The sequence below is a fragment of the Danio aesculapii genome, chromosome 1 (genome assembly GCF_903798145.1).
Source record: "Danio aesculapii chromosome 1, fDanAes4.1, whole genome shotgun sequence".
NCBI lineage: Eukaryota > Metazoa > Chordata > Actinopteri > Cypriniformes > Danionidae > Danio > Danio aesculapii.
Window position 1 is genome coordinate 45,768,819 of NC_079435.1, and position 13,447 is coordinate 45,782,265.

Below are 13,447 nucleotides of genomic sequence, written 5' to 3' on the forward strand. Positions count from 1 at the left end.
GTGCCATGATGTTCACCCAGACACTCGGGCTTATTGTTTTAGCGCAAGTTATTTTCTTCCATAATGGGCTATTTCTAGAGAGCGAATAATTCATAATGAGTAACGAATAGATAGCATCTTGCATTAAAGGTCTTCCGCCTCCAAATCTGATGCGGAAGGTCTGGTCCCGCTGTATCTATCAGGCTAATGCTTTTTGCTGTACGCAGATAACAAGTTTATCTCCACAAACGCTGGAAAGGCACAAGCACCATGACACGATAAACATCATCAGTCAGGCAGGAAAAGGACAGGGAGCAGGACAGGACACGCACACTCACACACACACACACACACACACACACACACACACAAAAAAAACACTCCGAGTGGAGAAGGGCAGAAGAGCGATGGACGAGACACACACAAACAGGATGAGCCGCTTCCACTTAGGAATGAATCATTGCTGTCACTTCTCTTCCCTTTACATTCATTTCAATCAAAACAAGCTTCACTTTAACATCTTCTAAATTCGTACAATTAGTGTAAAATATGATTAAAAGTATGATTATTATGATTTAAATTCATGTACTTAAGTTTAAATCATGGTTATATCATATAAAAATTGGTAAGAGGCTAGTTTTCTGGATTTACTCAATTCGTGAGGTAATGAATTAAAAAATAATAAAAATACAATAAATTATATATATTTAGAGCATTTCTTTATAAAATATTAGTTTTTATCCTGAGGAAACTTCCTTCAAATTAAAAAAAAATTTAGAATTAATACAATTACATAAATTATGTAGTCATTTAGGGCATTTCTTAATTAAATTTTCTTTATTGTATAAATGATGTTTCAACAAATTTCCAAAAATAACAAAAACGTATAAAAATAAAATAAATTATATTGTCATTTAGGGCATTTCATTACAATTTGTAAAAATATCAGAAAAAAAAATAATTATGCTACCAAATCGTCAACTTAGAATTATAATTTTTGTCAAAATTTAGTTATTGAAATATTCTTATTAAATGACTTATTGATATCATGGGATGTTTTTTTTATGAGTTGTTTGTATTTTAAGACTTAAAAAAATGTTACACATGTACTGTTTGAATGCAAAAACTATAAAGCTCAATATCTCAAAATCATTCAGAATGCAGATACAACCTTATAACTCCAAGGTGACTAAATATTGATGTATTTACTCTTCTGAAGTTTTGATATTGTGTTAACTATATATTTTAATTTCTATTAATTTAAAAAAAGCTTTAAATTACAACATTTGTATTGAAAGATTTCGAATATTTGTCACTAGTTGCATACAGAATAAAACCAAAATTGTGTTTTATTCCAATTTAAATGGAACATTTTCAAGTGGTCTCTTAATTATCTTTCCATCTCAGTGTAAATAGTTTCTATTCTTTCTTTTTCTTTTTTCTTTTTGTGTAAGTGTGAGCCACTATAATGATTTGTCATGGGTAATGTAATATTGAGCTTACAATGTTCACTCTGCTAGTTGCTCCCATAGGGGAAGCTAATGCTAATGTTAATTTGCATGTTATAAACTAGACACGAGTTCCTCTTTCAATTAATTCTGTTCTCTAATAAGTCTCTGCTGAAAAGACTAGCTTGTACATATATACAAGCTCAAACTTAAAATGGCACATTAGTGTTCTGGTTTCAACATCAGGCCTTAAATGCAAAGACTTTTTTACGTCATGAAGATATCATGCTGGCTTCTGATGTATTAGTGGACATGTATACAGCCATTTTCTGATTTTTCAATCCAATATTGCAGAGCAAGCTTACAATGGAAAACACTACAGTGAGCAGCAACTTTCAACTTTCTGTGCGTTTTACATGTTCTCTCTTTACATTTTGAGATGGAAAAGACTAGTGCACAACAAAACGTCAAGTAATGTTTGAGAATTAGGTCAGCATGGAGAGAGGAAGTCAGTATTTTGTGACTGTTTTAACACATTCAAGCATTTCCATAAATGCAATTTTTGCGTTTTGACTACCTCTGGAAGAACTGAAAGTGGACAATTCAAAACCTTTTAAACCCCCATTTGAAACCTGCATTTAGCTTCGTTCTTTTGCAGCCGGATCAACAAAAATGCATCTTATTCCTTTGTGTAAACAGTCTCAGGAACACTGTGGTTTCACTGGCCGAAAAACCACCAAACCAAAATGACCTGCATTGGATTGCTCTGAATTGTTTTCAGGGATTTATGGTGACACTTTAGTGTAGCAACCAGTTCTCGCTATTAACTAGTTTCTTTTTATCGCTCTATTATTATAATACACTGTGACAAATATCCGTAAATTAGCAGTTTTCCATATTTTGTGATTCATGTTTTTATTTTTTCCTCATTTATTTCTGCTTTTGAATTGCATTATAGGACACTGATCTTTATTCCAACAACGTTTAACCTGGAAAAGTAAAAAAAACAAGAAGTGACTTTTATTAACATTTTTTATAGTTTAAAGTGGTATATTGTCTGTATTGGTGGTGTATATTATGGTACAAAAACTTTTTCTGTTATTCTACAGATTTATTTCTATTTTTACCTTATACATACAGATGTTACTACTTCAATGTACTATTTCAAGCTACTAAAATGTTGATTGTTGTCACTTTGTTAAACTTTGGAGTCAACATCAAAAGTCGACAGAGCTGAACATCCCATAATGCAGTTCACAACCATAAATAAATAGAAAACACAAAAACTGTTAGTTAAAAGTAACGCTGCAAATATATTGTTTGATCATCGTTATCGCAATGTGTGTCACATCGCAGGATTATATGTATTAAAATGATAAAGATATAAAATATTATTTTTAAATAATTTATACAATGATGACCATGTTATTTGATGTTGGATTGTTCAATTTCTTTACATGAATACTCTTCAGAAAATTATAAAACGCTGTTTATTTCACTCTTATCTTTGCTCTGTTCTATTTATATATGCTTGTCGTTTATTCTAATTTATGCAAACGCACTGCATAGAAAAAGATTTGATCATCCCGATCTATCTAAATGAATGAAATCTTTCCAAACAGAGCTATTCAATTCATCTGGAGAAATAAAATTCATAATCGCAACATACAGTTGAAGTCAGAATTATTAGCACACCTTTGAATTTTTTTGTCTTTTTCAAATATTTCCCAAATGATGTTTAACAGAGTAAGGAAATTCTTACAGTATGTCTGATAATATTTTCTCTTCTGGAGAAAGATATTTGGGTAACACTTTACAATAAAGTTCATTAGTTACTGCATTTACCAACATGAACTAATCATAAATAACACTTGGACATCATTTATTAATCATAATTGAACATTTACTAATGCATTATTAACATCCAAGTCCATGCTTAACATTAGTTTATGCACCGTGAGTTAACATGAACTAACAATGAACAACTGTATTTTCATTAACTAACGCTAACTAACATGAACAAATACTGTAGTAAATGTATTGTCCATAGTTTGTTCATGTCAGTAAATGCATTAATTAACATTAACTAATGAACCTTATTGTAAAGTGTGACCGATATTTGTTTTATTTTGGCTAGAATAACAGCAGTTTATAATTTTTTTAAAACCATTTTAAGGTCAAATTATTAAGCCTTTAAGCTATATTTTTTTCGAAGCATCTTGAAAAATATCTAGTACAATATTATATACTGTCATCATGACAAAGATAAAATAAATCAGTGATTAGAAATGAATTATTAAAACTATTATGTTTAGAAATGTGTTGAAAAAAATCTTCTTCGTTAAACAGAAATTGGGGAAAAAATAAACAGGGGGCTGATAATTCAGGGGGGCTAATAATTCTGACTTCAACTGTATAATCGCAGAAAAACTAAATATCACATTGTCATATTTTTCCAATATCATGCAGTCCTAGTCAACAGATTTTTTTTTTACAGTGTAGATATTGGTTGTTTGTTAGTACTTAAAAGTCAATATTCTGCATGATCTCACCTAATATTTAAACCAATCTACATTAATAACTATTAATAAGCAGAAAAGTATTAGTTTATTGAGCTAAAAGAATTGAACCTTAAAATAAAGTGTGACTGTATTTATTTATTAATATGATCATTTCTTTGTCTTTCAGATCCCAGAGGAGATGTCCCGCTGTAGGAACTCTTACATGGAGCAGGGCTTGAGTCCCATGAGGATGGAGGTGTTGGCAGAAAACTGCGGTTCTTGCAACTACCAAAGTCTGCTCAAAGACAGTATTGACGGCCTGCTTAAAGAAGCCAAGGACAAATTCAAAGGTTATGACAACTGCTCGACTCCTGAAAACGCTGAGCTCGCATACAAGAAGGTACAGGAACTGTATATACACCCTATTCACTTGTCACTTATTTCCCATTTCATGTTCTGTCTCTTCCTTCCTTTTCGCATTTTCTTGCTTGTGCCTAATGGAAAAGCTGTGTCTTTTTCCGCACATCACTTCTTTTTTTCGCTCCCTTCATGTGAAAGAGTCTTTTCCCAGCTCTGTTTTGGCTTTGGGCCCACCATGACATCAGTTTGTCGGTTGTTCTAGCATTTCACACCGACCAAAACACTTAGCGTTCCCTGGACAGCGTTTCATGTACCCATAAAGCAGGGGTGTCCAATCTTGCTCCTGGAGGACCAGTATCCTACAATGTTTAGCTCAAATGCTATTTAAACACATCCGAAGTAGGTCTTCTGGAGCTCTAGAAACCTCTTAGGATTGGGCAGATTGGAGCTAAGCTATGGATTGCTCTTTACCGGATTGGGCAGCTCTGTCATGTACTTTTTTGCCATGAAACAACGGCCATGTTTATTGTGGACAAATTAAGTTGTGCCAAATAATTCAAACAGCTTGTATGAGCAGAACATAAATTGTGTACTTTATAGAGCAGATGACACATTTTCGCAGATTTTTTGTTTGTTTTTTGCTCTTTGATTTTGAAGTCACACCATGATATATGTCAAAGGAAGAAAATGCAAGATCCTCGGTTTTCTCTTTAAATGACAAAGTTTGTATTGTGTATGTATAAAAAGCAAAAGGGGCATCCCGAATTACATACTTGTGCATTATTCTGCATAATTTTGTAGCATAAATAGTGCGAGTTCACTGAAAAAGCTAAAAATAATAAGTGCACTTTAAATACCCGGATGATGCACATATTCAACCGGTAAATCAAAGTGTGTAATGTTGGACACTTCACACACCCAACGACCACTGCTTTGCTCAAGTAGCGGAAGGAGCGGAGCTTTCTGGCACTGATGTTGGATTACATTATTTATTTTGAATTGTGAAAGCTAAATTCTCCTAAAAGAGTGATTATAGCGCCTCTCGATGGTGAATGTGGTTAAACTCATGGCAGGTATTATTTGGTAGTTTGGTCATTTATTCCACTAATTTGGCAACCGTCAAACATCATCAGTGAAATGGTTTGAATTTCCACTTCGTAAAAAATAATTTGTTTCATTTGGGATGACACTGCATTCATGTTCTATGCTGTTGAATGTGTACATGCATAAGTACATAGTGCATAAGAGCATAGTGTATAGTGCTCCATTTGGGACGCAGCTAAAAGTATACCTTTTTTTTTTGCAGTTTTTAATGTTATTCCTAATTCTGATGCTAGTAAATGCTAGAAATGTCACCGATACTACAAAAATGGCATTGGTATCCACTTAAACCTATAAACTGATCTGTTATCATTTTTTTACCAATCTTTTTTTTTTTTTTTAACAGTGGCAGCAAGCTTCACAATCTAATTCTTTGCTGATCGGAAGCTGCGTTGCCACAAGAAACCACTGGTTTAGAGCAGTAAATGATTATTCGCTAACAGTATGTCTGCTGTTTGGCAGCATTTCAGTCTGGACCAATCAGTCAGTATTAAACATAGACAACTTCAAGGGGTGGCGCAAATATTATCAATTTTAATATGAGTAACTTGAAGCATTTGAGGACGCGTGATCCTGCCATTCCAACATTTATTTGTTGCACTGTTTTGCTTTTACTAAAATCGGTTTGCAGTATTAGATTTGTATGAAGTAAATAATATTACTGTTTGGTAATAATGGATGTCAGATAATAAAAATAATCTAGTTCACCGTGTGTGAGTTTACGATTTATTAAGGAATACGTTAGAAGTGCGCTATAATATGAAAAAATTAGTTGAAAGTTGAATTCAAAGTTATTCGCCCTCCTCTGAATTTTCTTTTCTTTTTCAAAAACGATGTTTACCAAAGCAAGGAAAGTTTCACGGTATTTCCTTTAATAGATTTTCTTTTGTAGAAAGATTCATTTGTTTTATTTTGGCTAGAATTGAAGCAGATTTGATTTGAAAATTAGCCACCCTTAAGCAATATTTTTTGATTTGCTACTGAACAAACGGTTGTCTAATTGTCCTAACTTATCTAATTACCTGCATTTAAAATTGCACTTTAAGCTGAATACTAGTATCTTGAAAATATTATGTAAATTTTATGTACTTTCTTCATGACAAAGATAAAAGAATTCAGTTATTAGAAATTAAAACTATTATGTTTTTAAATGTGGTTAAAAAAATCTTCTCTGTGAAAGCAGAAATTGGGGAAAAAATATAAAAGAATTGATTTACAGGAGGGCTAATAATTTTGACTTCAACTGTATGCATAAGGTCAGTACTCTGTATCAGCCGATACCCTGAGCCCAGTTATCGGAATGAGAATAAGGGTATCAGAACATCTGTATTGGTTTTGCATGAAATCTCAACTAGGACTGCAGTAATAGCTGGATTAAATCTTCTAGAATTGATAATGACCAAGAGATCACATTGTTTATCGGCAGGTTCAGGACGGCTCTTCTCTGCGGCAGTGGAAAGTGTGTGTGGATGTGCCTGCATCGGCTGAGGACGTCCTGCAACGCATTCTGCGAGAGCAGGAGCGCTGGGACGAGGACCTGCTAGAGTCCAGGATTGTGGAGACACTGGATCCCAACACAGAAGTCTATCAGTACGTCAGGAACTCAATGCCACCCCATCCGCCAAGAGACCACGTGGTGCTCAGGTCATTAGAAACACTTCCTAAAGTTTTCAGATTCAGCCAGAAAATGGCTGCTTTTTGAGATCTTCGTCATCCTAAGGGTGTTTATTGTTATGTTTCAGGTCGTGGATGACAGATTTGCCCAAGGGAGTGTGTACTTTAGTGAGTGTGTCAGTGGATCACGAGAGCGCAGCAGTGCTGGGTGTTCGTGCCAATGTTCTGACATCTCGCTATTATATCGAGCCCTGCGGAGCCAACAAGAGCCGCCTCACACACATTTCCAGAATAGACTGCAGGTGAGATTTCCTCAGCAATCTCAATATCTACTTTATTTACATTTGAAACGACTTCAATTCATAATTATTTACATTAATTATTAGTTAAAATGCTATTATATCCAAAACTGAAATTATTAGCCCCCCCGTCTATTTTTTCCCCCAATTTCTGTTTAACGGAAAGATATTTTTTTTCAACACATTTCTAAACATAATTGTTTTAATAATATCATAATAGTTTGATTTCTAATAACTGATTTCTTTTATCTTTGCCATGATGACAGTACATAATATTTTACTTCATATTTTTGTGCAATTTAAAGACTTAACTAGGTTAATTAGGCAAGCAAGTCATTGTATGATGATGGTTTGTTCTGCAGACAGTCAAAAAAATAATATTGACCATAAAATGGATTTTAAAAAATAAAAACTGCTTATATTCTAGCTGAAATAAAACTAATATGATTTTCTCCAGAAGAAAAAAATCTTATAGGAATTACTGTGAAACATTTCTTGCTCTGTTAAACATAATTTGTCAAATATTTCCCAAATTATGTTTAACAGAAGATAAAGAAATTTTTCACAGTAATTCCTATAATATTTTTTAATAATATTTTTTATATATACCAACACACATAAATTATAATATCTAATAAAACATGGATTACTATATAAAGAAATCATTACATTAATATTATTTTTTGTATTTATATCAATTACGCTGCATTTTATAATTTTTTAATAATTAATCAATGACAATTTTATAATAATATAAGTAGTATGCACTATAATAAAAAATAATAATGACGTTAATAACAGCAATTTTTTCATAACTCATATTTTTGTATTCTTTCTCTCTGATTGTAGGGGTCGTTGCCCTGAATGGTACAATAAGCTATATGGTCACCTATGTGCTGCGGAGGTGGTGCGGATACGAGACACTTTTACCTGTCTGGACAAATAAACACACACATCTAGTGTGCATGTTGGCATTTCACTTCATCACTTAACAGACTCTAAATTTAGAAAGGAAGGTGATGAAGACTATAAACTCCCTTAAACACACGACCTGAGCCCTTCATTGATGGACCAAGAAGCTACAAAGGTTTTGCCATTTCGACTACCATCAAATGTCAAACCTGAGAGACTGGAAATGGGGCGTTACTGCTGCTATGACATCATCATCATCATCACTGGCGCCAGAACATTTCACCTTGTTACTGATTCTATTAAAGGTTGGCTATATAAAACGGGAGGTGCTTTTTGCTTCTGAGAAGCAAGTATGTTTGTGTATTCGTGAATGACTGTGAGCATACTGTGTGTATTATTGACAAATGAGACATATTCCATGCACTGGCACCCGCTGCAATATAGTGTTGATACTTATTTCTGTCTGTGCGGCGCTGTTACTGTTATGCAAAGCTGTGTACGGTGCTTTCCTTTTTTTTGAGAGAGAGAATGGACAGATGGATGAATGGATAGACAGATGTTTGTCAGAAGATGGAGGTGGCTGGCACACCATTGAAAGCGAGACAGAATAAGTTCGATAGGAGAAAAAGAGTTGTGCATGTAGACGCTTGAAGTCTTTGCACACTGAGTCCGACATGCATATTAGTATATACGTTTATGTAGAGACTTAATGTTGCATCAAACATGTCTAAAAACTGTTTACGAAAGTTCCGCTCGTATTCAATTTTTTTGGGGGGAGGGGGGTAATGTTGTGTCAGTTGTGAATATGGACCACAAACCTTTAAGCCAATGGCCAAAAATAGACTCTATGGGTAGAAATGATAAATTTGTCTTTGAGGGCAAAACTCATTAAGTATTATTGAGTATTAATTTAAGGTATTTTTTAATTTCCTAGTGTAAATAAATCAAAACGCTCTCTCTTTTAGAGTATTTTTTTTTAAACTACTTTTTTTTTTTTACTACATTTTCTCAGTATTTTTTTAAGCTTCAGCTTCCAGATTTTCAAGTAGTTTCATCATGGCCAAATCTTTTTCTGTCCTCACGACCATACATCAATGGAAAGTGATGTGATGTATAAATCTTAAATTTCCAAATATGTACACTTATGACTGGTTTTGTGGTCCGGGGTCACAATTGATTAATGGCAAAACGTTCAATGTGATTCACTTTGTCTTGCAGGAAAAAGCACTTTATGACAAACAAAGTGCAAAATACCAAGACAGATTGTGGTCCTCCATTTAAAACATGGCTCCAGAATGACTAGAGATACACAAAACTGAGAAACAGACATCCTGAATTGAAGTTTGAATCGCTACTTGATAAGAATGTGGACTTTCCTTCCTCTCCACCCAACATCAGGATTTAGACCCAATATTTCCTCTCTTTTATCAAGAGAGGACAACAAAATCATCTTCAATGCTTGAAGACTTGTAATGTTTAAACAAAAAATAAAAATCAGACTCAGTGTGCAAGGATTCAGAAACTTTTAGAGTGACAAATACGAAAATTTGGCAACAGCTCCAAAAATAAAGCTGAGACCAATATAAATATGGACCAATTCTTCAATATGTAGAGCAAAGTAATTCAACACAGGACTCCAAAGAACAGCTTAAGGCTTTTTTGAGCCCTTGAAATGCACTTCGAGAAGGGGACGCCATTTGTAGGGACTTTCAAAACAAGAGTACACATCTGAATCTCTTCATGAAGGGCCCTTCTAGAAGTCAGTTAACGAAGGCAACTCAATGCACACTTAAAACAACTCACTTCAAGGGTTCGTAGAGAGTAGGGATGGTCACTTCCATTTTGAATTTGCCTACCGAGGCCTGTGATTGGTCGAGGTCATTGCTGCAAACAATCGGCTATTTGACCCTATGGGAAAACAAAGAGAGGAGTGTTACAAAAAAAATGTGAAAGGATGAGAAAAGCTTTTTTGTTTGGGTTGTATGTTTAGGTTTGATTATAGGGGCTACCAAGGTGGTAATTTTGTCAGGAGGATGGTAGAGAATGTATGAGAAGTGATGTCTTTGTTTGTCAGTGTTAACCAGAAATGAAGTAAACGTCTAAAATAGTAACAAAAGCTTGCATTTACACTTAACTACAACCAGACCTGCGGTCACAGAGCAGATCAGGGTGGGAGTTCGACAGATTTCGCTCGACAGATTTCTTTCAGTTTTGGGTTTTCAGATGACTCCTGCTGAAAATTGACCGACTGGGTTTGATGTCTCGATTTATTACTAATATGCCTGTCTATGACGGTGTATCATAATCGTGTGTAAATTAAATGTATGCTGCCAAACAGAGAATAACGCATGACAATGACAGTTAATTTAAACCTCTCTGTATTTATATCACTTATATCATGTTATTATTTTTTTACGCATCTTATTTTATTGTAAATGTTACACTAAGTTACAGAAATGAGAATACTTGTTTATCTTTTTTATTATTAATGTTATTTCTGTACAGATTAATTGTGGTCAAAATGCACTATTAAATATATTAAAACTGCATGAATGTAGTTCTTCTGTTTAATCAAGGGTATGATTCATTGTTACATTAGTTTTTACATGATTATTTTTTATTTTTTTACAAATTTCTGTGAAGTTCTGTTTAGCACTTTATTTTAAATGCAAAATTCATACAATTATTGCATCATTTATATGACAAATAATATTATTATGTTTTAATTTATAACTTTTTAATGGTAGATTTTATTTAAATATAGATATGTATACAATATTAAGCTACAGAGCTGCTAAAGTCATACAAATTGTATATTATTTTATAATTAACAACTGTTTAACTACTATATCCTTAGTTACATTTTTACATATATTAAAAATGTATATGTAAATATCAGCACTTTATTAACAGCAAATGTGTAATAAACATGCAATTGCTTTTATAGAATTAAAGGATTTCTTTAAGCTTATTAGTGGCATTAGTATACATATATACATATACATATATATACACATATACATATATATATATATATATATATATATATATATATATATATATATATATACACACAAACAGTAAGATATAAACTGTACCTTTAAAAACTCAAGTACATGCACAGAACAACACAAGCATTTACAGCAAATAAACAAATATAAATATCCTGCTCGCTTACTGAGCCTTGTGAGTTCGTTCCTACACCCCTATGTAAGAACCCTTACACTGCTCAACAGAAGGGGTTGCGATTGACTCTAACGCTCTGGCGCTGTTACCGATGCTAAACACTGATAAATAGCAGCGGCGATCGTGGCTGTATCCAGAAGTATCTATTGCTTTAACAACCAAGAGGAGAGGGAAAAGTCACGCCAGCAGGTCAAATGGGCCACAGTGAGAGGGAGAAAAGGAGTACTTTCATTTTCTCAATCACAGTGCAATAGGGGCTTCTGCTGTAGGTGTCAGTGAAAGACTGTCTAGCAAACACATAAGCAGTGAAATTGTGCACAGTTTCTGCGTTTTCAAGTAGTTGGAGCGTTGTAAATACTCACGCTCGCCTCCCTCGCCATAGTAAGCTATGGAGATCTGTGGCTACGAAGCTGTGGATTGTGTATTTTTTTTATCAACCTGTATTTTTATTTGATAAAATTGATCTATTACATGCACAGTTTCTAGTGTTAAATGTATGTTGTAGCAAGGATGTAAACAAGGATGTAAACAATGGGAAATGCTGCTTCGCTGCGTTAACAATTTAGCTATAAATTCATATTTATCAGTCAAACCGCTGTAAATGCCCACAATTTTGACCAGCGCTGCAGTGTCTCTCTATGTGGATGCTTTTTGTGTGTTCTACATCTCAAATAACAAACTCGCAAAAAAATGTGGACGTTTTATATTACTTACAGATACTTATTCCGAATATATGTGAAAAGGCTAATTTTAATTTATAGAGAAGGTGTGAGGTTCAGCTGTGCGGTCTTCATTTTCTGTCTGATTCAGGCTCAAACTGATACGGCTAACAGCTACTCTGAATGACAATGAGTTTACACAGCGCAAAAGCACATGAGGCGTGACGCTTCCTGATGACATGGAGTAGATCTGCGAATAACAACATATGTTAGCTGACCAATCAGAGTCTCTTGAGGGCGGGCCTTTCGGAGGAACTAGGAAATATGACAGTCATTTTCATGTAAGCTGAGTAGCTGTATATAATCAAAGTAAGTGATTTTCTACAAATGAAGGATGCACACACATTGCTTTGCTTCTTATAAACCGAACCAAGCCTTAAAAATAAACTCTGGACCACCCCTTTAAACCATTATAAAACACCCACCCAGGGCTGTTGCATGTGTTAAATAGTTTATGGTTAATCAAAATAGATTTTAAAAACAAAAAAAAATCAAATTACTGTAAAGTAGTTGTAGTAGATACAGTATGTTTAGGTATATGGGGTAAGCAACTGTTTATAACTAAATGTGTTCCTTGATGTAGTTACCAAATGCAGAATAAGCTTTGGGCTTGTAGGACATTACTTATGACAAAATAAATCAAATTATGTTTGAGAAGGAAACCTCAGTCTCTTTGTCTCAGAAGAGAGAAACAGCTGTGCGGCTGGTGATCTCAGCGTCTGATTACATAATGCATCTATACCGCTCAAACAAAGAAGGAATTGTCATGGCAATGCTTGAGGCCAAACTCCTACCCAAACCCACTGCTGTACCTGTCCATCTCTCACATCCTCAAACAATCTGACCTCCAAGAAAAGTCTGACAAGATAAAAATAAAAACCCTTGTGAAGTCTCATTTATAAACCAATCTAAACAGAGAAACAGAGTTCTCGTACTTTTCTTGGAACTCGAAAACAAGTCAGGAAAAGACAGATAAGATACGTGTGTGAAAGAGAGCGAGAAAGGAGAAGAACATTCCAGAGTTTTCCCTCTTTCTTCTGAGAATGAGCCAGAGTCCAGTTCCCACATTGATAAATGACAGCATGTTGTGTAATAGCAAAAACAGGACAACAAACTCCTCCAGATTGTGTATATGTGCAGCAGTTTATGACGACATCGATCAGAGACAGTTTAGATGAGTCAAACTGTCTAGAACTGAGCAAAAGAATCAGAAACACTGATTCCATAATATAGGCGAGTTCCAGTTTGTAAACATTCAGGATGTGCGCGCATCAATGTTGCAGAAAAAAATATTAAAGATAAGTTATATTGATTACATATTTTATAAA

General features: G+C 34.1%; 1 protein-coding gene across 3 annotated transcripts in view; it reads left to right on the plus strand.

Annotated features, from left to right (window-relative positions):
* The window catches only part of dlc1 (DLC1 Rho GTPase activating protein), a 209,771-nt gene extending 199,008 nt beyond the window's left edge, over positions 1-10,763 (plus strand). For all 3 annotated transcript variants that reach the window (XM_056461057.1, XM_056461065.1, XM_056461071.1), the window contains 4 exons: positions 4,116-4,328; positions 6,816-7,033; positions 7,132-7,305; positions 8,152-10,763. In XM_056461057.1, the coding sequence (XP_056317032.1) occupies positions 4,116-4,328; positions 6,816-7,033; positions 7,132-7,305; positions 8,152-8,248 (702 nt within the window). In that variant the 3' untranslated portion in view covers positions 8,249-10,763. The remainder of the gene's footprint in view (positions 1-4,115; positions 4,329-6,815; positions 7,034-7,131; positions 7,306-8,151) is intronic.
* Positions 10,764-13,447: the final 2,684 nt, after the last annotated feature.